The 27,417-nt window shown below is 37.1% G+C and overlaps 1 protein-coding gene across 9 annotated transcripts in view; it reads left to right on the plus strand.

Moving 5' to 3' along the window:
- The window catches only part of CCDC88A (coiled-coil domain containing 88A), a 129,738-nt gene that overhangs the window by 79,612 nt on the left and 22,709 nt on the right, over positions 1 to 27,417 (plus strand). For 7 of the 9 annotated variants that reach the window (XM_049870559.1, XM_049870561.1, XM_049870562.1 and 4 more), the window contains exons 13-22: positions 1,816 to 2,000; positions 2,537 to 2,674; positions 3,971 to 5,041; positions 7,155 to 7,282; positions 10,004 to 10,145; positions 15,249 to 15,413; positions 17,628 to 17,789; positions 18,645 to 18,922; positions 19,934 to 20,077; positions 23,211 to 23,397. In XM_049870559.1, coding sequence (XP_049726516.1) covers positions 1,816 to 2,000; positions 2,537 to 2,674; positions 3,971 to 5,041; positions 7,155 to 7,282; positions 10,004 to 10,145; positions 15,249 to 15,413; positions 17,628 to 17,789; positions 18,645 to 18,922; positions 19,934 to 20,077; positions 23,211 to 23,397 — 2,600 coding nt within the window. The remainder of the gene's footprint in view (positions 1 to 1,815; positions 2,001 to 2,536; positions 2,675 to 3,970; positions 5,042 to 7,154; positions 7,283 to 10,003; positions 10,146 to 15,248; positions 15,414 to 17,627; positions 17,790 to 18,644; positions 18,923 to 19,933; positions 20,078 to 23,210; positions 23,398 to 27,417) is intronic. The other 2 variants (XM_049870560.1, XM_049870566.1) reach the window with 1 other exon arrangement.

The raw sequence follows: 27,417 nt of genomic DNA on the forward strand, positions 1-27,417 counted from the left end.
TAACGACTATTATTAGTATTGTATCACACTTGTTTTATAATTGGTCTTAGCTGGGGTCATGGACCTGGATACCCAACAACCAAAAACCAAACCCACTGGCATCAAGTCAATTCCGACTCACAGCGACCCTATAGGACAGAGTAGAACTGCCCCATAGAGTTCCCAAGGAGCGCCTGGTGGATTTGAACTGCCAGCCTGTATGGTTAGCAGCTGTAGCACTTAGCCACTACGCCACCAGGGTTTCCATGGACCTGGATATTCCTTTAAATTTTTTTTTTTTTTTTTTTAATTATATAAGTGCCTTTCTTTGTAGAAAATTTGCGAAATGTGAAAAAAATAAAAAGGAGGAAATAAAAGTCACTAATGATTTCTTAAATCACTTTCACATTTCAGAAAATTTGCTTCCAGGATTTTTTTTACATATATATATATGTATTTTAAACATCATCAGGTCAATTCAGTTTCCTTTCTTTGCTTAAGATTATAACATAGGCACTCTCCCATGTTATTAAAAATGTGTTGTGCGCATACTTTTTAATTCTTCATAATCTGACCTGAAGCACGTAACACTGAGGGTATTATTAACGTATATCATGTATTTTAGCTTAATGTTGGGCATTTGAAATGCATAGCTGAAAATCATGACTTACTATCATTGTTACTGGGTGCCGTGGAGTCAGTTCCGACTCATAGCGACCCTGTGAGAGTACAACTGCCCCATAGGGTTCCAAGGCAGATTGTGAATTAGAGTTTTACTAAAGAAGACTTACAAGTAAAAAAGTAAGTGACTGTGCAGTATACCAGCTTTTACTGAAGGATTAGCAATGTACTGATTAGAACAAAAGCTGGAAATAAAAATTGAGCTTTCTAAAATCTGGGTGGTATTTTGCTGCACCTAATTTGGAAGAGAATGTATGGGTATGGGGGTATATGTTGTGTCTATATGTTTCTTAGCTTTTCATGATGAAGAATTTCAAACATGCCCAGAAATAGACCTAGAAATGCCTTCCCATACCTCCATCCACTTCCCCTCCTGAAATCTAGGATTTTGAAATAAATTCTAGGTATATTTCAATCGAAGTACTAATATTTTTATATCATCAGATTTTTTAATGAGTATATGATAAAAAAAGGGTTATTAAAAAATTAATTTTGGCTTACTGTAACTCAGAGAGCATTATTTACAGAGCTGGAAATCAAGTTTTCATGTTTAAAAATGTAATGCTGAAATCTACTCAGAAAAAGTGATGTCCCATGGCAGTATGGAGTAGGTGTTGCACTTTGGGCTGGAGCACGGATTCTTCATTTACAAGAAGCAGTCTTCTTCAGCATGGCTAGTGGATACTAGCTCACCGTTCTCGGACTCACACTAGAATTTTTTTCCCTCAAACTGCCTTCCTTTAATCTTTTCAAGTTGTGGCATGGAATACGCTTTATAGTTCTTATTTGATTCACACAATGACCCGGTGAGGTACACAGGACTGTCACCATTATATTTTATACAAGTAGCCTCAGCCTCGTTGAGGTGGAAGTGAGTTGGGTGTTGCCAAGTTCATTTCTCCTGAAACTTGGACTGGAACTCTGGTCTCTTCAGTTTAAATTTTGTGCTTTGAGCTAGATTGTGTATGGATCCATTAAAATTGCAGATATAACTTTCTTTCACCTGTTATTTTTTTTCATTGTGTCTATCTCATATAACTTTATTAGTTTTTTATGAAGTTGAAGACTAGGTGACACAGGTGCGTTTACACACAGTGTTCTAAATAGTAAAGAGTATACGGGGTTTTACCAATGGCGTATTTTTCAATATCATAGCACCACAGAAATCCTTGGGCCACGAGGTGAATGAGTTGACATCAAGTAGGTTATTGAAGTTGGAGATGGAAAACCAGAGCTTGGCAAAAACTGTAGAAGAGCTTCGGAGTACTGTGGATTCTGTAGAAGGCAACGCTTCCAAAATCCTGAAAATTGAAAAGGAAAATCAAAGGCTAAATAAAAAGGTAAATAAAAATTTAGTATTTAATATCATGTTTAAAAATATATGTTTAACAGTTTAAATAGCACTGTGGTAGAACATTTACATTTCAGCATTTTGATGTGCCCTCAATATAGTTTTAACTTATTATGGAAAATTTCGAACATACATAAATGTGGAAAAGAATGAACCCCTGTGTGTTCATTAATTACTCAGCTTCAACAATTAACAACTTACAGTTAATCTTATTTCTCCTCCTGCCAGCCGTCCCCAGCACCACTGGGTGGTTTTAAAGCAAGTCCTAGGCATGTTTTCATTTCACCTAGAGTACTTCAGTGTGTGTCTCTGAAAAACAAGAACAGTGACATTATCACACCGAAAAAATTAATAATTCCTTAAAAACATCAAACACTTGGTCACTATGTTTCAATTTCTCCAATTTACCATTTGGGTATTAAAACTATATTTTTCCTTATTCAGTGATATTCTTTGTTTTGACACGTTTCCACTGTTGTAAAATATTTAATGAAATCTTGTTTTTTGTGATTTGATTTTCTCTAGGTTGAAATTCTTGAAAATGAGATTATTCAAGAAAAGCAGAGTCTTCAGAATTGTCAGAATTTAAGCAAGGATCTAATGAAGGAGAAAGCTCAGCTTGAAAAAACAGTAGAAACACTTAGAGAAAATTCAGAGAGACAGGTTTGTAATTTCTTATTAATTAAGCAAAATATGCATTTTAAATTTTATTTACAAATGTTATTTTAAACTTTTACGTAGACGAAATGTTTATATAACATGAAAGCAAAATATTTTAGATTTTTTTGTAGCCGTTTTGGAGCCCTGGTGACGCAGTGGTTAAGAGCTCAGCAGTTAACCAAAAGATCAGCAGTTCAGATCCACCAGGTGCTCCTTAGAAACCCTGGGGGGCAGTTCTTCTCTGTCCTGTGGTTATGCTATGAGTCGGAATTGACTAGACTGGAACGAGTTTGTTTTTGGTTCTTACAGCATTTTTACCTCATTTTCTCTCCCATATATTTTAGAAAAGCTGAAGGCCAGTATTCATCTTACATACTCTCGAATTTGCTTTCAGGTTTTTATGAGTCATTCTCATTTGATGATTGAGAAACTGAAAACTGGATGTATTGGGTGACTTTCCATTTCTTCATTTTTATTTTTTAGAAGTAAAATTAGTCCTCAAACCCCCCCCCCAAAAAAAAAAAAAACACAAACCCTCTGCTGTGGAGTCGTTTCTCACTCATAGCAACCCTGCAGGACAGAGTAGAACTGCCCCATAGGCCTTCCAAGGCTGTATGAGTCCTCAGAGCGTGTATATCAGCCACCTCTCAGGGTGCTGGTAAAAACACCAGTTTCTCTAGGCCTACAGAATAAAACTTCCGGAGCTAACTAAGCATGAATCTACTTTTACAAGCTTCTTGGGGGATTGTTTCATACAATAAATTTTGAAAACCATTGTGTTAGCTCACACAATAAATTGGGTTAGTTCTCAAATGTACTAGGTAATTTTGTTATTTTGAGGTTTCCTAATTAGAATTCTTTTTCAGAATGAATAGACAGACACACATACACATATGTAATATAGCAAATTTTTACTGAACACCCACTCTGTATAGGCATTGCAGAGATTAATGAAAGTAAAAGCTTATCTCCTTAAGGGTGTGTGTGTTTTACCTCTATTCATATTTGAATTTGAAGCATGTAACTAAGTAATCAAAAGACTTTTGCTTAATATTAAATGTGTCTCTTGTAACCATTTCTTCAGATTGTGAACTCCCTGAGACATCACATCCTGGCCATATATGTACACAGTGGTATCTCAGTAAATATTTGACAGAATTAAAAGTGAAATAAACATGATAGCACTCTTATATTCTGCCTTACCTGTTAGTTTTTGAAGGGGAAAACTATGTAATTTAAAATATTTAATTTTTACTCAGTTAACGGTTTTTAATTTTCTCTTTCTCTTTTTTGAGTTAGATTAAAATATTAGAACAGGAAAACGAGCATCTGAATCAGACCGTGTCTTCCCTACGGCAACGGTCCCAGATCAGCGCTGAAGCGAGGGTGAAAGACGTCGAAAAAGAAAACAAGATTCTCCATGAATCTATCAAAGAAACAAGTAGCAAGCTTAGCAAGATTGAATTTGAAAAAAGACAAATTAGAAAAGAATTGGAGCATTATAAAGAAAAAGGAGAACGATCAGAAGAACTCGAGAATGAATTGCAGCATCTTGAAAAAGAAAACGAATTGTTACAGAAAAAGATAACTAATTTAAAAATCACTTGTGAAAAAATTGAGGCCTTAGAACAAGAAAATTCAGAGCTAGAAAGAGAAAATAGAAAATTAAAAAAAACATTGGATAGCTTTAAAAACCTTACATTTCAGTTAGAATCCCTAGAAAAAGAGAATTCCCAACTTGATGAGGAGAACTTAGAGCTACGAAGGAACGTGGAATCCTTGAAGGGTGCGAGCATGAAAATGGCCCAGCTACAGTTAGAGAATAAAGAACTGGAAAGCGAAAAAGAGCAACTGAAGAAGGGCTTAGAGCTCATGAAAGCATCATTCAAGAAAACAGAACGCTTAGAAGTTAGCTACCAGGGTTTAGATACGGAAAATCAAAGGCTACAGAAAGCTCTAGAGAACAGCAATAAAAAAATTCAGCAATTAGAGAGTGAACTACAAGACTTAGAAATGGAAAATCAAACACTGCAGAAAAATCTGGAAGAGTTAAAAATATCTAGCAAAAGACTGGAACAGCTAGAAAAAGAAAATAAATCATTAGAGCAAGAGACTTCTCAACTGGAAAAAGATAAGAAGCAACTGGAGAAGGAAAATAAGAGACTCCGGCAACAAGCAGAAATAAAGGATACCACGTTAGAGGAAAATAATGTGAAAATTGGAAACTTGGAAAAAGAAAACAAAACACTGTTCAAAGAAATTGGCATATACAAAGAATCCTGTGTTCGCCTGAAAGAATTAGAGAAAGAAAATAAGGAGCTTGTGAAGAGAGCAACTATTGATATAAAAACTTTGGTTACGTTACGTGAGGTAAATATATTTAGTGAAATTTAAGGAAAATATTTTTCATATTTTTAAATGAAAGTTTTATCGGAACCCATCAGTAATTGGCATCATCTTACAGTTTAGGAAATTGGAATTAGAAATAGGAAGTTTTTAAGTTTCCTACTAATAAGCACATTTTTAAAAAATTGTAATAAGTTTCCTGTGTGATATCTGACTACATTATAATTTTTAATTTTTATTTCAAAATGGTATTAAAATATTTGAGCAAGACTCTTACTGAATACTAAGTATAATAGGAAGCATGATAGCCACTATTCATTGAATGCTAACCATGTGCCAGGTACTAGGCAAAGGGCTTCATATAAGTTATATTTATAAATACATATATTATTTTCACAACCAACTCTTTGTAGGTATTATTCCTACTCTTCCAATTAGAATACTGAGGTTCAGAGACATTAAGTAACTTGCCCAGGATCACACAGCTAATAAATGGCAGAGTGTGACTGCTGATTTCAAACCCAGATCTTTTAGACTCCAGAGCCCGTGAATTTGACCTGTATGTCAGAGGGATGGCAGATCCAGTTCATTCTAGAGGTCAACACTGAACAATTGATAGTGCCTACTGGGATGTATGTATTGAATTCTTAAACTTACAGGGGTAGATTGACACTGTGTGCTGTGGAACATGGCCGGTGCCAGTCAGAAGATAGCATGCTGGGCTCTTTTTTGCCATCCCCTATGCTGTACTGTTGGAGCCCTGGTGATGCAGTGGTTAGCATTTGGCTGCTAACCTAAAGATTGGCCATTGGAACCCACCAGCTGCTCTGCAGGAGAAATATGTGGCCGTCTGCTTCCATAAAGATTGACAGCCTTGGAAACCCTATGGGGCAGTTCTACCCTGTCCTGGAGGGTCTCTGTTACTTGGAATCAACTTGACGACAGTTGGTTTGGTTTTGGTTTTTTATGCTATATGTATGTGATTAAAAAAAAAAAAGTATCAGCTTTCTGGGGGCAAGTCATATTGGGCAGTCTGCATTTCCGCTGGAGGTTCATGCCAAAGCAACCAAAACCACACACTTTCCCCCGAGTCAGTCCAGACTCATGGTGACCCCATGAGTTGCAGGTTACCGTGACCTTTCTTCCGAGGTGCCTCTAGGTGAGTTTGAACTGCTGATCTTTTGATTAGCAGCTGAGCACTTAACCGTTTTGCCAACCAAGGATGAAGGACCATCAGCCACTCATTTTTTCTTTCTGTTGCTGTATGCCTGAACTTCTAAGAACATCCCCTAGTTCTTCAGATCAGTATCTTAGGCCTTTTCCACTGGGAGGAAAGGGGGCTTGTGGTAGGAAAAAGTGTTGTGACCGACATGTGTTTATGAGAGGAATTAAAGCTCCAGCTCATTATTCAAGGGTAAATGGTGGGGGTGCAGGGGTCGGGTGGGTGTGTCTGTGTGTGGGTGTGCCTGTGTCTAGTAGGAAGAAGTGTTGTGACCAACGTGTTCGTGAGAAGAATTAAAGCTCTAGCTCATTATTCAAAGGTAAATTGGGGTGAGTGTGTGTGTGTCTGTGTGTGGGTGTGTCCGTGGGTGTGGGTGTATGTGTATCCGTGTGTGGGTGTGTCTATGTGTATGTCTGTGTGTGGGTGTGTCTGTGGGTGTATGTATGTCTGTATGTGGGTGTGTCCATGGGTGTGGGTGTGTGTGTGTCCATGTGTGTGTTTTTGTCTGGTAGGAAGAAGTGTTGTGACCGACATGTGTTCATGAGAGGAATTAAAGTTCCAGCTCATTATTCAAGGGTAAATTGGGGTGTGTGTCTGTGTGGGTGTCCATCTGTCCGTCCATCCCTGTTTCCAGACCCAAGATGTGTGTTCACAGGTAAAGAGAGTTTCTCCTTTTAGTTTTAACATTAGGGCTAAAAGAAAGTATTGAAGGAAAAAAAATCTGTTTAACTAGGTTATAACTTTGTTGCTTAACTACATTTGAATGATAAAGGAAAGGTTTAAGAACATTTGTGTCTTTCCTGGTTTGAGTTATATGTACTCCTAAACGGTAGTTGTTAAAATCTTGGCTGATTTCTTAGATGTTTTATATATTTTTTTACATTTACTTGACTTTTGCACTTCTTTTAAAATAAGGATTTGGTGAGTGAAAAATTGAAGACTCAACAAATGAACAATGATCTTGAAAAATTAACTCATGAGCTTGAAAAGATAGGGTTAAATAAAGAGCGACTCTTACATGATGAGCAGAGCACTGATGACAGGTGGGTATTAAATCTGACAAATGTTCACCTTTTTTGTTGTTGTTTCCTGTACTAGCCGTAGAAAACACCTGTGTATTTTACCCTTGTTTCTGGTCCCTTTCTTCCTTGGGAGAAAGTTCTGTAAGAAGAATGTAAGGAATCAGATAAGCATAAATAAGTAAGTAAATAAATTAAACAAAATATCCATACAAGGAAAAGAAAAAAACACTAAAATGTTTCAAATAGGAAAAGAGAATGCCACCCAGGTAGTAGAAGTTTGGAAGGTATAATTATCTGTGAAAATAAAATAAGATTTTAACAACAAATAACCTCTCACCCTTTGTGAAATGCACAGTCAGTTTAAGCAAAAGTTATTTTTCTTTTGAATCACGTGCTTAAATGCCTCAGTTCTTTTGTGTGCCAAAATGTGGACGTAAAGAGGAGTGGAGGGAAAGTGTAAAGCAAAGGAAAATACACTGAGAAGCAATTAAGGTATGAAAATAATGTGGAAAACTAAGGTCTGAAAAACAAGATGAAAAATTAGCCTATATACCCTTTATTTTGAAGATGTTCAGTAGAGGTTTTAAGAAAATTTCTCTTCTCCCATGGTAAGTCTATGAGAGTTAATCTGATTTTCAAGTAGTCCAGTATTTAGAATCCAGTCTGCCACGTGGTTCTGGCTAGAATAGAAGTTGTGTGGTTCTGGCTAGAATAGAAGCTGTGTATTGATAAGTGTGTTGTTTTATGTAGACTAGATTTTAAGTACTGGAATTTTTTAATTATACAAATTGTATTCTATCATATACCCATTGTTGCTGTTGTAATAAGTGTTTATATTCTGTATTAAATGAATGTATAGAAAAAATATTGATTATATGGGATTTGTTTTCTTAATTTTGAGAATATTAAAAATAAACATAATAGATTGATACTTTTAATAGCCAGGTCTACAATAACAAAGAGAAGTAATTTGAGGCTTTTTTTGTAGCCTTCAGTTTAAGTCAAGTAACGGTAATTGAAATAATTTTACAGATAATTTCATAAAGAAATATTTTTGAGTTAAACAGATAGGTGCTAATGTAGTTGACCCTGGTGGCTCAGTGGTTAATAGCTATGGCAAGCAATGGCTGCTAACCCAAAGGCCGGCAGTTCACATCCACCAGTTGCATCACTTTATTCAAACAGATTTATTATGTGCTACATCTAAGACACTCTGCTATGTGTTCTTGGCCAAAAAAAAAAAAAAAAAAAGAGTAAACCATGTATCTGCTCTATTTGTTATAAAAAGTATAAAAATTTTTGTTGTAAAATTTTGTTACAAATTTCGCAGCTCCCATTGGGCCCTGAAAGCTATTGGCACTTCTTCCCAGACCTTATTTTGAGCTTTTACTGTCTGCTGATCACCAAGCATCACAGAAGTGATAATACTTCAGTTGAATCTACAAGAATGATAGAAGTTTGCTAGGTGGAAATAATGGGGAAAGATACTCCGTGCAGAGAAAAGCACAAAACTTACAAATCTGTTGCCTTGAAACAATTTTTAAACCTTGAAATGAAACTATCCCATGAAGTCATTTTTAAACGTAACAACAGTTTGGCTCAATTAATAAAGAATGTTTGCCGTGAGCACTGTGCTGTTGTAAGGAATTATCTCCATGAGATCAAATTGACAACAGTAAGCACAGATGAGAGCTTCAAGGGCTGGAGTCTGAGTTGATGGTGATGAAACAGTACGAGTAGAGGTAGCGGAATTGGTGACCTGGTGTGAAGTGTGTAACTTTTGTCATTGAACTCCACATGTAAAAACTGTTGAACGAGTATATGTTTTGTTGTGTGTATTTTCACCCCCACCCAAAAACAAAACACAAAAGTATGTTTGAGCAATTCTTAGAGTGACATAAAAGATGAATTGGCAAAGGAGTGAACTTGGAGGCACAGCGACCAGTAAGGAAGCTTTTGTGATAGTCTAGGCAAGATGCAATTCATTTATTTCACAAATATTTAATAATGAGTTTTGTCCCTGGTTTATAATACTTTCTGAAATTGGGTCCATGTACAGCTCTTTTTTAAAAAAAAAAAGTTTAATTAATACTATAGTTTTTCATGAATCCACCATTCAAAAAGATAACTAGAAAATTGGCAGTCACATCTGTCTGCCTCTTCCCACACTGTCACCAGTATCCTGTGTCTAGAGTGTATCACTAAAACCCCCCAAAAAGACCAGCGCTGTCAAGTCAATTCCGACTCCTAGCGACCCTATATCACTGTCTTTCCTGAATGTTCTGCAACCCTGATGACATGTAGTGTTAGCAGGCTTTAAGTCTTAGCTAGGTATGTGTCCTTGTATAAATACACATTACATCATGGGCAAATGCTTGATTGTATGCTGACTCTATCCTCTTCCTCTTTGTATAGATTCTAGTCTTGTAAAACTAAAAGGAATAGTCGGGGACTTAGCTCTTCCAGATGTCTGGTTTTGAGCATCAACTGTCCCTTCCGACAGCCCAGGCTGTGATCTAGAGCTCAGCTTACTGAGTGGTTTTTGTCACTTCATGACGAGGAATAGTTTTAAAGGAAGACAGGGAGAGGAGGGTAACTTTACTCACCTCTTTAAAAAAAAAAAAAAGAAAAGACAATTTTATAAGAACTATTAATGACATCAGAATCTATGGTCATAAATTACCTTTAAAAACAATTTTCTGACCTCCAGTGATGAACTATATTACTTTTATACCTGGATAGTAGGTACAAACTTTTGGAATCGAAATTAGAATCTACTCTAAAGAAGTCTCTTGAAATAAAAGAAGAAAAAATTGCTGCTTTAGAAGCTCGATTAGAAGAATCTACAAATTACAACCAGCAGTTGCGCCAAGAGCTTAAAACAGTAAGTGACTTTCTTGGAAAGAATTTGAATTATCTATTTATTTAAAATATAAAGTGTGAAATAAAAATGCAAACATTGTTTTATTAATATTTAGTGTATTTCTTCTATAAAATTGAAGGCATTCTTAAACATGTTCTTTGTCACATGAATGTACTATATTCCGTCCTATTTCACATATGTGTACAGTATTCCAGAGTAGAGCACATCAGAATTGGGGGGCAGACTGGAGGGAGAGGCAAACTTAGTTCACTGGGAAAAGCTCTCAATGTGATAATAACACCTCACTTTGGCACTCTCCTTTTATTGAGAACCCAGGTAAAATTTTGATAGGCAAAGGTATGGGTGTGAGGCTACCAACTAAAGTCCATGATCGTATGTGTGGTGTACAAAACACCTGGGTGCCTCATAAATTTTAGGTCTTTTCTAGGTCTGGATATTTGGAATTATCCAGTGAAGCAAGCAAGGCAGTCACAGTCACCTCTGTTTTCCATGAGTGAGTGAGGTGGAGTTGGAGGGACTTGGTCATGCCAGAGCATCAGTAGGTAGTAGATGTGGTAGAGTCACGTTGTGGGTCACTCTCCCTTTTTCCATCCCTGCGGTGCCTCCAGGAGTGGTCTCAAGGTAACTGTACAGTCTGACTGACAAGATTACTATAGACCACATTTAGAACCATTGTATTCAGAATACTACAGTGTATACAAGTAGGTAGCCGGACAATGTCAGGCATCCACCCCCACACAGTTGTCTGAGAGCTGTCGTCCCACCAGGTTATTTCAGCTGCAAGAATGTAAAGCTCACTTTGGCTGTACAGGACCTGCCTGGCCTTGAGACCTCAGGCCCTACAGCAGTGTCTCCGGCAGCAGCTCCAAAGGCGTAGGATTAAGCTCTCCAGAAGAGGCGTTTAAGTGTTGCTGCATTCAGGGATGCTCAAAGATGTGGCTTCCTATTAGGTGTTTATAGTTCTTCTAGTCCAAATATAATTTACTCATCAGGGATTGTTTTTCCAAAAACAATATTGCCTAATAACATAGAACATTCCAATTTTATCAAGTTTCTACAGGAACAGTTAACTAAAGATGAACTTCACGTGGAAAAGGACAAGGTTTTATTTACCCTTTACCCGTACCGTCTTTGCTGGTATTTGTAACAGGCATTGCCATAGACCGTACATTGTTGCAGAGAAAATTTAAGAGCTTTGTTTAGTTAACACAAATAAAGGAATTATCCAAAAAGTAAAGTGAAACTTGGTGCCAAATTGAATTAATCTGCTTCTCTGTCCTTGTAAGTCTGCTTTATGTCTTCAAGAGTCAACTTCTTGAAGCTACTCAGTCAGAAAATATGTGGGTTTGAGTATAGGCTGGTGTACATGTGTTCGAAGTCTAAAAGGTGGAGATTTAAAATTCCATAACTGCTTTCGGCGATTGTGGTATATAAGTGTTAATGGACTAGCCTCCTATCATAAACATGTATTAGACTGGAGTTATGCTGTTGTGAGGTTTTTATACTATAGACAAAGAGGTATATCACTTGAAGATAGAATGGAAAAAGTTAAATATGAATAGCATAAGACCTAAAGTAATCATTAAAATACCATGACAAAGAGTTACAGCTAATATGCCAACAAAAAAGATAAAATGGAATTGTAAAAAATAAAAGAAAGCAGGAAAAGAAGAAATGGAGAACAAAGTGTGGTACAGATTGGACAAATACATACTCTTGCTAGTTTTAATGCAGACCATATCAATAACCCCTTTAAATTTTAAAGGTCTAAATTTATAAATACCCTAGTTAAAAGGCAGAGATTAATAGGTAAAAAGCAAGATCCGCCTCTATGCTACCTAGAAGAAGCCTTGATGAAAAGTGGTACATTACACTAGCACTGATCCAAAGAAAGCTGAAATGGCTATTGTAATATCAAAGTAGATTTTAGATCAACGAATATTACCAGGGTTAAGGAGGCTCATTTCACAATTACAAAGAGTTCATTTCATCAGGTGGACATAACAGTGTTAAATGCTTGTGCATCTGATAGTAGATTTCATCAAGAGGACATAACTGTGTTAAATGCTTGTGCATCTGATAGAAGAACTTCAAATTACGTAATGTAACTGCAAGGAGAAACAGGCAAATCCACAATTACAGTTAGAGGGTTCAATACCACTCTCTCAATAATTAGTAAAACAAGTAGAAAGAAAACCAGTAAGGATACAGATGACTTGATAACACCACCAACCAACTGGACCTACGTGACGTTTTGTGAACACTCCACCAAACAGTTGTAAACTATACATGCTTTTCAAATGCACACAGAACATTTATCTAGCTAGATCATATTCTGGGTCATTGAACAAGCCTCAATAAGTGAAAAGGATTTAAGTCCCCTAAGTAAAGAGAAAGAATAATAAAGATACAAGTAGAAATCAATGAAATAGCAAACAATAGAGAAAATAGGTGAAATGTGAAGTTGCTTCTTTGACAAAAATTAATAAAATTTATAAATCCCTAGCCAGGTTGATGCAAATGGTTAAGAGCTCAACTACTAGCTGAAAGGTTGGCAGTTCAAACCTATGCAGAGGCACCTCGGAAGACAGGGCAGGAGATCTGCTTCAGAAGGTCACAGCTTGAAAACCCTATGGAGCAGTTCTACTCTGCACACATGACGTCACCACGAGTCAGAATCAACTCGATCTCAACTAACATATATGTGGAACCCTGGTGGTGCAGTGGTTAAGAGCTCGGTTGCTAACCAAAAGGTCAGCAGTTCACATCCACCAGCCACTCCTTGGAAACCCTATGGGGCAGCTCTGCTCTGTCCTTTAGGGTTGCTGTAAGTTGGAATCAACGGTAATGGGCTTTTTGTTTTGGTTTATATACATAAGCAAAAGAGCCTTGGTGGCATAATGGCTAATCACTTGGCCACTAACTGAAAGGGCAGTTCAAACTCAATGAGAGAACAGACCTGGTGATCTACTTCCATAAAGATTACAGCCATGAATACCCTGTGGAGCAGTTCTACTCTGTCACGTGGGTCGCCATGAGACAAAATTGACTTGATGGCACCTAACAACAACAACATAAATGGAAAAGCTGATTCTAAAATTTGCGTGGAAACACTGACCAAATACTGGTGAGAACTGGGAACACCTGGAACTCTCATACTGTGCTGATGGAGCGTTTTTAACAATTTAGGAAGTGCTGTGGCCTTTCCTCATGAAGTTACACATACACCTAGCCACGACCCGACAATTCTGCATGTAGATATTCACCCAGGCAAATGAAAACGGACATGAATGGATTTTTACAACAGCTTTATTCATAATAAAAACTAAAAACGACACAGTGGCCACTAGTTGGCAGTTGAGTAAAGAAATTTTGGTAAGTCCATATAATGGAATGCTACTCACCAATAAAAGAGAATAAACTACTAACATACTCAGCAACTTGGATAAAGCTTAGACATATACTAAGAAGAAGAAGGAAAAAAAAAAGATAAGATTACATACTGAGGAATTTCATTTCTATCTGTTAAATTTTAGAATCGACAAAACAAGTTTTTGGTGAAAAATAAAAACTGGTGAGCAGTGATTTTTCTAAAATGGTGGAAAATTAATGTAAAATAGGACACAGGAAATTATGTCAAGATAGAATGTAATTAAAAATCTTAAACTTGGCAAGTGATCTTGATTTTCCAGGTTTTTTAATTGAACATCAAAATACCTGGAAAATCAAGATCACTTGCCAAGCTTTACATTTTAAATTGCATTCGATCTTGCCTTCTTCATTCTTCAGTTTCCCCTTATGACTTTCTAACCCAGTAGTAGCAATATTGGTTTATTCTTGAGTCATAAGGTTTCTTAAAGTTTGCATTAAGTGAACTATTTTAAGTTTCTGTCTTTAATGTAAAGTTTTGGGTTAATTTAGAAATTTATAGTAAACATATTCTAGGATAAATGAGTGATTCAGGGTAAGAACAATAATAATAATAAACTTAAAGAAATTTTAAATTCACTGTGGTAATTTTGGTGATATAAGATGAAGACCAAAGAAGAATTGAATTATGGTGTTCGCAAAAAATATTCAATACCATGGACTGCCAGAAGAACGAACAAATCTGTCTTGGAAGAAGTACAGCCAAAATGTTCCCTAGAAGTGAGGATGGCAAGACTTCATCTCGTACTTTGGACATGTTATCAGGAGGGACCAGTCCCTGGAGAAGGACATCATGCTTGGTAAAGTAGAGGGTCAGTGGAAAAGAGGAAGACCCTCGATCAGATGGATCGACACAGTGGCTGCAGCAGTGGGCTGAAACATAGCAAGGATTGTGAGGATGGCGCAGGACCGGACAGTGTTTTGTTCTGTTGTACATAGGGTCGCTGTGAGTCAGAATTGACTTGATGGCACCTAGCAACAACAAGATGAACAAGTTGACAAGTTGCTAGTTTCGAGTTGGCTTTCTTAAAGTGGAATTTGATTGTAATCACATCAGAAAACCTTGGATAAGGTAGATACTTGGATTACTCACTTCTTATAAATTACGGTAATTACATGTGGTTCAAGATATGAATAAAGAAGTAATTAATTTCTTAACATAGCTCATTTCAAGCCACATACTCTTCTTAAAGAGGCAGACATATATATAAAAAAATAGATACTGAAATTTCATTTAGGTATCTGTTTATTAGAAATTATTACATATGTCAAGTTTTTATTTGTTCTTTACATAGGGATCTCTGTGAAATTTCAAAATTGGCTGTAGATAGTTCTAAAAGAAGTGTTAGTAGGTAGCAACATGCCTGTGTCCAGTTAATTTATTCTTTAAGGCTATTTTCATCACAGACAAGAGGAGCTGAAATTATAGAATACGTTGTAGGAGCACGGCACATGAACAGACTGTGTTTAATATTTCTGGGAGGGAAGAATGTGCATATTAAAAAGCACAAACTGTGATCATTATAATAATGGTAATTATACATATTATTTATCACATTTTTAAGTAAAGCATCCCTCACATTCACTGGACCAGTGCAGAGTTAAATTAATTGTGAGAAATATAATCTTGGTCGTCTTTCTCTCCTCAGTAAAATATTTTTAAAAATATTTTAGGTGAAAAAAAATTATGAAGCTCTCAAACAGAGACAAGATGAAGAAAGGATGGTACAGAGCTCTCCTCCAGCATCTGGCGAGGACAGCAGATGGGAGCGGGAAAGTCAGGAGGCCACCAGAGAGCTCCTGAAAGTTAAAGACAGACTCATTGAAGTAGAAAGGAATGTAAGTATTTTAGAATTTTTAGCAGAATTAAAGTTGTTTAGATATAAAGGATTGTTGGATATATACATAATTAATCTGGTTTTTCAGCTTTGTTCATTTTATACTTTGTTGACTTGTTCATAATATAAATATGTTATATAAAAAAAGACTGAAGAACTAATAACTTACTGTACTTTTCTCCATCACTGTCATATAAGTTTGTCAGCAAGCTCTGTCAACTCTGTCGTGAAGATAGAGCCCAGACTCATCTACTTCTCTTCAGTTCTCCTGCTCCCACTCTTGTCTGACTTTCATCTGGACTCCTAATGTCCTCCCAACTGGCCCCCCTCCTTCCATTCTCGGCCCGGCCCACTCTAACCTGTTTTCATTGCGGTAGCCAGATTACGTCATCTTTTTAAAAAATACTCCAGATGGTGTCATTCCCCTCCTGAACATCTGCAGTGACTTACCGTATCAGTTAGAATAAAGTCCACCTTCTTTGCTGTGTCCTGTGAGATCCTTCCGGACGCTGCCCCTGCCTGTGTCCCCTTTACCATACCACTGCCCCACCCGCTCCCTCTTGTTACCTGGGGATAATGTGACTGTCTGCTAGTATCTGGGAAACACTTTAAACAATGCACATAAGTAAGTTAATTCTAGTAAAATACTGGTCTTTTTTCTGTTTGTTCCTACCTCGGGGTCTTTGTGTTTACTTCCCCTGCCTGGAGGACATGGTTAGCTTCCCTTAGCATTCAAGTCTCATATCCAGTGTCTCCTGCAGGTGTTCTTCCTTGATCCCTTCCCCCAGTGACGTAGCTGTTCCCAGCCTAAACCATGCACTGTCACACTGCCGCATTTAGTTTCTTCATAGCACTTTTCAAATAGTTAAATTATATTTTTTATTCATTTATTGTTTGCCTGCTGAAAGAAAGCTCCACAAAAGCAGGTAGCTTGTTTTTCTTTTTCACCACTGTACTTCTGGTATCTAGACTAGTACCTGATAGTAGGCACTTAATAACTATTTGCTGAGTGAGCTCAAAAAATATTTGACATTAAGCAATAAGCAAATGAATTCAGCAAACCTTCAAAGACGAATGAGCTTGAGGAACTAACAAGTATTTACTAACAAGTAAAATAATTGTGGTGTTACTGCTTTCTGTCATAAAAATTTATACAGATACTTCATTAAAACATCAATGATTTTAATTTAGCATACCAGTACTACAGATACTTCATTAAAAACTTCAAGCTATAAAACCAAAAATTAATCTCTCACACCATTGATTCTTATTTCCTCACCCAAAGTAACTACTGTCAGCAATTTCTTGTGTACCTTCTCAGAAAAATGTCTTCTGCAAATTTATACCTGGGGAATCATACCTTCAATATTCTTATTTGCATTTTTCAATTATATTACCTTGGAAATCTCTCCATTTTAGCAGTTACAGATCCATCTTATTTTGTTTAAAGACTGCACTTTACTCCATAGTGGGGATATTATTTAAAAATTCATTATTTAATAATGATTTATTTTAAAGTCCCACATTGATGGACATTAAGGTTATTTTCTAGTTTGGCTCCAATGAAAATCCATGTATAAACAAGTTGATAGTATCGTGTATTGCTGACAATGGAATTGCTGGGCTAAAAAGAAAATTTTTTTATTTTTTATTTTTTATCGGTGTGTGTGTATGCATATATGTGTTTAACTTCTATTGATATTATTGTATTACCCTTTAAAATTCCCATTAGTTTGCTTCTGTTCCAAATATTTGTGTTTGTAAAGACTTAGTTTTGTTGCTGACCCCTGGGGCCACCATATTTATTTATATTTGCCTTTGGACAAATTAGAAAAAGGCATCCCCCCTTGGCTGGATATAGCTCCCACTCATTCTGGGTACCCTGGGCCCTCCTGTGCAGTTTAGAAGCTCCATGCCTGTTTCTTGTGTTCATAGATGTATGTAGAATGAAATGGTTTTTAAGATATTATGAGGCCATAGGACACAGATACAATAGTATATTAAGTAAGGTTTTAATGTTACTGTTTTTTCATAAGTTAAATATATGTCTACAGTTTGGGATAAAGGGGAATATTTTGTTTTTTCTCTTTTACGATTGTTGAGGTTTTTTGGATTATAATGGTAACACATGCCCATTGCATAAAATTGCAGTACCGGTAATAGAAATACGTTTGGTGTTGCTTTTCTTTTCAATGGCCATGTTTTCTTTATTAAGAATGCTACACTGCAGGCGGAGAAGCAAGCCTTGAAAACACAACTGAAGCAACTTGAGACCCAGAACAGTAATCTGCAGGCTCAGATTCTGGCACTTCAGAGACAGACTGTGTCACTGCAGGAGCAGAACACCACCCTGCAGACGCAGAATGCCAAGCTTCAGGTCCGCGTGGGCTACCGTGGGGGTGTACTGGTGAAGCAGGGAGGCTGGACGCAAGAGCATGGCTTCTTATGCTAGCATTGTTTAAGTGTCAGAGCCTCTAAATATTATAAATTCATTCAACAAATGGAAGGAAAATAATTTTATTTATATTGTGATCTTTCCCTCATTTCAATAAGTTGATTATAACTAATCAGGTAGAAACTCTTTGAGTATGGTTGTAGCATACCATTCCTTATTTCATTTTTACAAGTTTCTTATCAGATTAGTTATTTGAAAATAACACAGCATGGTAATGTTGTCTTTAAACTTGTCCTTAGTTCAAAGGATACATCTTTTACTCAATGCCACCAGCCAATGTCTTTTCAAATAAAACAATCAGGTGGAGAAAAGTGCAGCTCTCTGAAACCTCGTAAAGAGCAAAAGAAGTTCCCTTTCCGAATCTAAAAGTTGTTCTTCCCGTAACTCTTTTCCAGGTAGTAAAGCAAATACTAATTTAATTTAGACTCTTGAGAGATGTTCCAATTGAATTTTCACAAGTAAATTTTCAGTTCTTTCAGCTTCCAAATTCTAGAAAATGATCAACTAGTGTTTCCAATTCTGTACTTTAGGATATGTAAAATACAAATTTTTGCAGTTCACCTTCATTTAAAAGAAATCCAAACCTAGACACACACACATATTTTTCAAAGCACAAATCAAAAATTAAATGGTAGCCTTAGTCTTTGAGAAGCTAAAAATCCAAATTTGCCAGTATATGAGCATATCTGCTATGATGTCAAACTTCTAAGGTTAACATTGTAATCTTTAATTTTTAAAAAAGAACAGTACATCTGATGACAATATGCATTCTTGTAGGTTGAAAATTCTACCCTTAATTCTCAAAGTACCTCACTTATGAACCAGAATGCACAACTCCTAATCCAGCAGTCTTCCTTAGAAAATGAAAATGAGTCTGTGATCAAAGAAAGAGAAGACCTGAAATCTCTCTACGATTCTCTGGTCAAAGATCATGAAAAATTGGAGCTTCTTCATGAACGACAGGCCTCAGAGTTTGAATCTCTCATTGCTAAACACGGAACTCTAAAGTTTGCCCACAAAAATCTTGAAGTGGAACACAAAGATCTCGAAGATCGGTAATTTATTGTGTTTTCTTTGTACTCGTTTTTTTTTTTTACTGTGCTTTAAGTGAGAGTTTACAATTCAAACCATTTTCTCATACAAAAACTTATACACACATTGTTACGTGTGACCCTAGTTGTTCTCTCTTACAATGTGACAGCACACTCCTTCTCTCTACCCTGTATTCCCTGTATCTATTCAACCAGCTCGTGTCTCCTGCCCTTTCATCTCACCTCTGGAGAGGAGCTGTCCATTTAGTCTCATGTATCTACTTGAGCCAAGAAGCACACTCTTCACCAGTATCCTTTTATATCTTTTTATGTCCAGTCTAATCTTTGTCTGAAGAGCTGGCTTCAGGAATGGTTTTAGTTCTGGGCTAATAGTGGGGAGCCATGCCTTCTGGGGTCCCTCTAGTCTCAGTCAGACCATTAACTCTGGTCTTTCTACTAAAATTTCAGTTCTGTACCCTACTTTTCTCCCCCTCCATCAGGGACTCTGTTGTGTTCCCTGTTAGGGCAATCATTGGTGGTAGCCAGGCACCATCTAGTTCTTCTGGTGTCAAGCTGATGGAGCCTCTGGCTTATGTGACCCTTTCTGTCTCTTGGTCTCATATTTTCATTACGTCTTGGGTGTTCTTCACTCTCCTTTGCTCCAGGTGGGTTGCGACCAATTGACGCATCTCAGATGGCTGCTTGCTAGCTTTTAAGACCCCCAGATGCTACTCACCAAAGTGGGCTGCAGGACATTTCCTTAATAAATTTTGTTAAGCCAGTTGACCTAGATGTTCCCTGAAACATGGGCCCTATCATGTTCTCTTATGTTGTAAGTTTAAAACCAATTTTCTTCAAGCAGTGCAATGAATTGTATGTGTTATAAAGATGTAAGAAATAATGTATGTAGAAAATTTATATAAATTTACATGGGTTTTATATTTATTAATAAATTATTCTTGTTTCTTTCATTTCTAAAATATTTTTTCCCTGAGGAAATATTATAAACCAAATGTCTCTTTTTTTTCCCCCCAGTTACAATCAGTTATTAAAACAGAAAGGACAATTAGAAGATTTGGAAAAAATGCTCAAAGTAGAACAGGAAAAAATGCAGCTTGAAAACAAAAACCATGAGACTGTAGCTGCAGAATACAGGAAACTTAGTGGCGAAAATGATAGGTAATAAATGAACGTTTTTATGTGCTAGATCTGTATTATCCATTTCATCCAGAGTGTACACACTGCCTCTTTATAGTGCCAATCATAATTTGAACTTAGAATTTTGAAAACTAGAGTAGACTATTTGAAATAGCTTCTTTTACAGTTAAAAAAGAAAAAAGACATGAGTCATAGCTTTCCCAACAGAATCACACAGTTCGTATGGAATGCTCAGACAAGAACCGTGTTCTCTGTTTTCTCTTCGTACTTTGTTTTATTCAACTACTTAAGTTTTTAAGTTGTATTTTATAATAAAGTTTCTGTACCTTGATAGCACTCACATGCTTATTGAGACAGAATGTAACGAGAGCTGATTTTTGTCTTTCACTTTTCACTAGCCTGGTATCCCAACTCTTGTCTTTTGAAGTTCCTACAAGTGAGCAGCCTTATAATTTCCTAGTTGATTGATTTGTACTTATTTATAAGTTTTTTGTGGTAATGGTCTCCATAGGGCAATTGTTTTTTAATTGAAAGCTTTGAGGAAGCAAAACTTCTTAGCTATTAATCTGCCTGCTATATCAGGATGCATTTTCAGAAGTTACAAAGGTACACTTTCAGAAACTTTTGAAAAGTTTTTGGATAGCCTGAACTTTTGCCCTACACTTAAATTGTCATAGCTGAAGTGCTAAAGGCAGCGCACAAAATTCAAATGGAGTTATTTATTATTTATTCTGTTGTTATGAATTTAATGTGGTGTGTTTTTAGAATTAAACCTCTGTTTCTTTAAAAAAAAAAAAATCTGTAAGCTTCCAGAGCCATTTCATTTTCTTACTCAGTAGTTTTGAATTGGGTTTCCCCCGGTTGTTTATAACTAGAAATACTCTGGTAGGGAATTTGAACTTGGATTTTAATCTCAGGCTCTACAATCAAGGATCGTAGGAGGATGTGTGTGTATAGTATATACAGAAGACCAAATTAGGACAAGCCTTAAAATACAAGGACAGGGTCATTTATTATTTCATGCCCAGTGCTGGAGAGAAACGTTTACTGTCAGAGGTTCTATCTTGAACCTAATTTTTTTTCTATTGTTGGGATTCAAAAAAAAAAAACGGGACAGTTCATGAACTTAGGCCTTCCAGGAAGCTCATTGTATACATTACTGAGGAGCCTCCAGAGAAAGAACTCAAGCTAAATGATGAAATTGGGCATGATGACCTTGACCCAGAAAATTCTCCAGGCTTAGTGGAACAGTGGTCCTATTGGACCATTTTGTTTCTGAAACCTTCTCCTGCCCAGCGTTTATGGACTCCTGGCTGTGTTCTGGAAACCCTGGTGGCATAGTGGTTAAGAGCTATGGCTGCTTACCAAACGGTCGGCAGGTCAGATCCACCAGGAGCTCTTTGGAAGCTCTGTGGGGCAGTTCTACTCTGTCCTGTAGGGTTGCTATGGGGAGGAACCAACTCGACGGCAGCAGGTTTGGTTTGGTTTTTTTTAATCTGTGTTCTAAGGGGAGAGAGGCTCTAAGTAAAACCTGAAAGAGCTGTTTCACCAAAAAATGTATATGTATTTATGAAGAATTGTCTGAAGAATGATAGCTTGTCCATTCCTCACAATAGCCTAATTTTTAAACTCAGGTAATGCCAAAACAGAAAAGTTTCTTACCTGGACTAGGTTGTCTAGGCCTGTTGAGGATTGTGTTCAGTGAATTGCATTTTGGTGTTAACGTTCTCAGCTTTGGCTGAGGAAAAGTGTGAAAATCTGCTCCAAGGGAGCTCTCTGTAGACTTTGCCGTAGAGATGGTGTTGAGGACGTTGTACGTCATACCTCTTTGTGTTCGCCTCCCGCAGTGACGTATCAGTAGAGAAATCTTTGATGCCCTAGGTATTGATAGACCATGCAGATGTATATGTGAGTCAGTGAAGCCTGGCCAGCTCTGTACTCAGCATGCATTCATTCACTCACTCATTGAGTTGACCTATTTATGGAGCATTTACTATTATTTTTAAAATTTTTTTACCAAGTCTTAATTTTCAAAAAATATTATTTATAATTCTTGTAAGCTGCATCAGATTCTTTGAGGAATGAGTGAGGTAAACTATTAGATTGCTCTGAACAAAAGTTTTGCTTGCCTGCCTCCTTCTCTTGTGGGTTCCTGGTCTTGGCGCCCCAAAACAGAGAGGCTGGCAAACTGCTATCGGCCCAGCAAGCCAAACCCATTCACAGCCCGTTTCTGTGTTCACAGCCCGTTTCTGTGCAGGCCCCAGGTTAAGAACAGGTTTTACGTTTCTAGGGGAAAAAGAAAGAACGTGCTACAGAGACTGCATGTGGTCCACAGTGCCTAAACTATCTGCTCTCTGGCCCTCTACAGAAAAAGTTGCCAATCTCTGCTCTTAGAGCTGAGCGAAGCGTATGCTGAAAGTGTAACTGTGAGGGAGGGAAAAGCTATAACTTGATCTTTACGAAAGATTCAGAATTTATCAAAAATAACTGGCAGTTGAATAAATGTGAATGATTTGCCACAACTGCAGAAATTTCAGCAACTCTAAAATTTGATGTAAGCCTGTATACCTGTTGCTCATCAGTAGATCTGTGTAGTAGTTCACACGGGGTTCAGTAATCATCTTGATCTGTGTTTCACATTGAATTTTAGAGTCTTTGAGTTCTTTGTAAAATGAAACTGGATTGGTCTTTTTTTCTGTTACTTTAAATTTTTATATGATAAAATTATGAGTGTCTTTACATCTTCAACATGTTTAGAGGCCAAAAGATTTCTTTTCAAGGGAAAGGTACTCAGAATTTTTTTTTTTTAAACTACATTTTACAGAGTAGAAACTGTTCCTTAATCAGTTTGGTAACTGGCAAAAGAATCTTTTATATTTTCTAAGTATGCCTGTTATGTTATTTACAGCTTTTCATATTGTGTCAGTTACAGTGGGAGCCCTGGTGGCACAGTGGTTAAGAGCTATGGCTGCTAATCAAAAGGCCAGCAGCTCGAATCCACCAGTCGCTCCTTGGAAACCTTGTGGGGCAATTCTACTCTGTCCTGTAGGGATGGTATGAGTCAGAATTGACTCAACATCAACGGGGCTAGTGAAGTTACAGTGAAAGCTATTAAGAGACTCTAATTTTATTCTGTCGTGATTTCCAATTATAGGTTAAATCATACATATAATCAGCTTTTAAAAGAGACTGAAGTTTTACAAACTGACCATAAAAATTTGAAGAGTCTTCTAAATAATTCCAAACTGGAACAAACGAGATTAGAAGCTGAATTCTCAAAGCTGAAGGAACAATACCAGCAGTTGGACATCACATCTACCAAGCTGAACAACCAGTGCGAGGTGAGCTGTGACAAGCTGAGTAGCTGTTTGCCTCCTTGGAGCATCAGGCCACGCCTAGAATAGAGAGTCATGTTAGAATGGCAGTGGCCGCATGTGTTCAGTGAGCATCTCTCAAAGAGCTGGTCAGGGATGATTGGAATTCAGAAATCATCCAGATAAACTATCCTTTATCATTAACTTCAAGATGCTTTGTACATTCTAAGTTTATGTACTTGGTTAATGAACAAATACTCATTGATCTCCTGTTGTCTGTCAGAGAACAAAGAGAGAAAAATCCCAACCCATGTGGAGTTTATATTCTGGTGGAAGGAAACAGACAATAAACATAGTAAGTGAAACACAGTGTTTCAGTTACTATGGCTGTGTTACAAATTACCCTAAAACTTAGTGGTGTTAAAACAGCCATTTAAGATGCTCACCAATTCTATTGGTTGGGAGCTTGACAGGGACATTGGGACCGTTTGTCTCTGCTTCACTTCCAGCAGGGCCTCAGCTGAAATCATCAGAAGGCCCTCTCTGTTAAACTCGTTTGGTGGTTGATGCTGGCTATGAGGTGGAGACATCGGTTCCTCTTCAGGTGGTCTCTCCCTGTGGGCTCCCTTGGGCTATCAATATGGTGTCTGGGCTCCCTTTGGCTATCAATATGGTGTCTGGGCTCCAGAGACTCCAGAGAGCCAGATAAAAGTCTCAGAAGTCATGCAGCATTGTTTCTCCTGCTTTCTGTTCATTGTGGCAGTCATATAGTCCCATCCAAGGGGAGGAGAAATAAACTGAGCCTGTCGCTGGTTCTGACACCTGGTAGTTCTTCCAGGGTAAGGGGCAAAGTGTGAAAACCAGCCCCTTTGCTACTGGAGGAGGTTAACTTGATTCAGAGCAGAGGACAGAAAAGCCTCAAGCTCAGGAGACTTGTCAACCACTTTATAATAACTGGTTAGGGCAAATAATAGACCACCACACTTTGAGAAATTTAATAGGGCATCCTGGGAATGGGACAGCCGTAGTGGGTCTTGATAAGATCCCATATGTCATTGGTGGTCTGGGAGGCTGCTCCTGTATAAATCTAACCTAGATTTACCAATTCTTCAAATCACAGTTGTTTTATAAATCTCTTTCACGTATGATATATGTCATATTTTTTTCCTGAATAGTTTGAGAGTTGGTTACGTATATTTTGCCTGTTTACACCTGATTACTTCAGTGTGCATTTCCTAAGACCAAGTGCATTTTCTTAGATAACCACGGTACCATTCATCAGATTTTAGGAAAGTTAACATTTATACAATACTTTTATCTAATCTACAATTCATATTCTAATTTTTTGTCAGTTATCCTGTAATGACTTTATGGCATTTCTCTCCCCACGCCTCCAGTCCAGGATCCCTTTTTGCATTTAGTTGATTTATTTTATACCGTGCCAATTATCTTGTACCATGTTTCTCGGTTTGGATTTCTTTGATATTTTCCTCATATTTAGATTCAGGTCATGCATTCCTGACCAAAATGCTACACGAGTAATCTTATATCCTTCTCAGTGATCATATCTGAGGCACATCATACTTGTGTCTGCTCCTCTGATGTTTATTTTGATCAATCAAAGTGTTGTCTGGTTTCTCCACTGTATAGTTACTGTTTTTCCTGTTGCTGCAACTGATAGCCATCTTAAAGGAAACACTTTGAGACTAGGCACATATCCTGCCACAATCCAGTTTTTCAACTGGAGATAAACATTCAGCTTTATGCTTCTGGAAACCCTGGTGGCGTAGTAGTTAAGTGCTACAGCTGCTAACCAAAGGGTCGGCAGTTCGAATCCAGCAGGCGCTCCTTGGAAACTCTATGGGGCAGCTGTACTCTGTCCTATAGGGTCGCTATGAGTCAGAGTCGACTCGACGGCACCGAGTTTGGTTTGGTTTTTTTGGTTTTTTTATGCTTCTATCTTATATTCTCATGGGTAAACATCCCCATCTTGTGGACTCTAAAAAATTTAATTTCCACAAAGGCCCACTTTTCGTTTGTTTTTTTTACATTTTTTACAACCATGGGCAAAATTGTTTTTTTCTTAACGTTAACCAAAACCATCCTCAGCAGATTTTAAAATTATGAGTTTAAGTCAGTAATTTATGCATTAGTAATATGACTTGATGAACATACTTAAATATTGATTGTACTAAATTTTATCTTTTTGTGATTATGCCCTTGACAGATACTTCAATTGAAGTAGCCAAGGGCTTTATATTTCAAAATTTGAAATCATTAAGGTAGTTAATTTACCGTATTTCATCTTTTCACATTCTAACAACTCTGAAGTAGGGATGCATCTTATATTAGTTTAGAGATGAGCTTTCTTAATGGTGTGAAAAAATATGTCTGTTGATCCGTATTTTCTTAGATTTGCTGCCGTACACTTAATACAGCCTTAACTTGTGGAATAGCAATTCTGTAAACTCTTCCTTAGAACATTTCTTATAATTTCTGTCACCTAATACGTAAGGAAGACTGCAGTTACTGAATTTATGGTGATATACCAGCCATCACTTTCGTTATTCCAGGTTAATGGAGAAAACTGGAGGTTTGGTCCGTTCTCTTAAACTTTCTAAATATTAAGTAAATTCTTTCTCCATTGATGGGAACTCCTGACCCAATTTTCATGATTTTTAATTATGTTAAAAGGAATGTTAACACAATATAGAACTTTTAAGATGATTTCTACCTGCAAAACGTGAATAAATGCAGTAGGACATATATTAACTTCTATCACAAATTATTTGGTGATCTATGTCCTTTTGAATTAATATACTAATCTCATGAGGCATAGTTCTTTGGGGCATCTCACCAGTTCAGCACCTCTGTGCATAGGGCTTTGGTAGAACTATTGATCATCTCTTAATTAGTATTTGAGATACTAGGTGCATTGAACTTCCGTAAGATTCAGAAAAACTGTCGATTTATTAGTGTATAAAAAAATGTATGCATTGTCAGATTTAAACGTCTTTATTTTTGAAGTGATTGGTCAGATCGTAATGCTGTTTTCATTTTGAATTCTATTAATTCAATAAATTTAAAGTCTCATCTCTTACCACCCTTATTTCAAAAAAATAATAATCTGGATACCTAGGGAATGTACACTTTTCTTAGCAAGGGGTATTGCTTTTTTGTTTTCCTTGTTTTCGTGTTAAGATGCTTTTAGTTGCAAGTGTTAGAAACCAAACTTGAACTTGTTCAGGCAAGAAGACAAATATATCAGTCCATGGAATCAAAAAGAAGGATTAAAAAATTAAATTCTGGGAAAGTCATGAGCGTAACTGGCCCTCAGAAATAACTGGAAACAAGGACTACATAAAGAAAACCCTTTTTGTAGGCTTCATTTTCTGGCAGCAGGCTGACTTTTTTATGCTGCTTCTAGTAGCTTCTGAATTTTTTTTATCTCATCAGCTTCAGCCACCAAAAAATAATGGTTCTCTCACTTTCAATTTAGAAAGTCCAAGGGAAAGACTGGTTGGCCCAACTTGGGTCAAGTGTTCACCCTTGGCGGGGGGCCAAGTCATGTAAAAACATGATTTGGAGGAGGCAGAAAAATGAATCTGTGGTGCAAGATGTCAGCATTAGTGGTTAAACTTGGTGGGAAGGGATGGTGATTGAAAGAAAGCTCTAGAAATGTGTCTGGATACAGTTAATGTTCACATATGTCTTCATTTTGAGCTGTGTATTTAAAATTTGTCCTGTTTTCTGTATACATGTTTTATCAGCTGTCTATTGACACATAATGCTGTACAACCACCACAGAGCCTCAGTGATAACAGACAGTAAATGTTGATTTTTGGCTCTGAAGTCGTGGGTTGATTGAACAGATGTGCTGATACAGGCCAAGATCAGCTGATCTTGGTAGAGCTTGCTCCTGCAACAGGAGTTGGCTGGCAGATACTCTGGGGCCAATGGTGGGTGTACATACATATTTACACTGGTGGAGGGTGGCCTAGCTGGGAGAACTCTCCTTTCCTGCATGTGCGCTCTCATCCTGCATCA

Source organism: Elephas maximus, chromosome 26 (genome assembly GCF_024166365.1).
Source record: "Elephas maximus indicus isolate mEleMax1 chromosome 26, mEleMax1 primary haplotype, whole genome shotgun sequence".
Lineage (NCBI taxonomy): Eukaryota > Metazoa > Chordata > Mammalia > Proboscidea > Elephantidae > Elephas > Elephas maximus.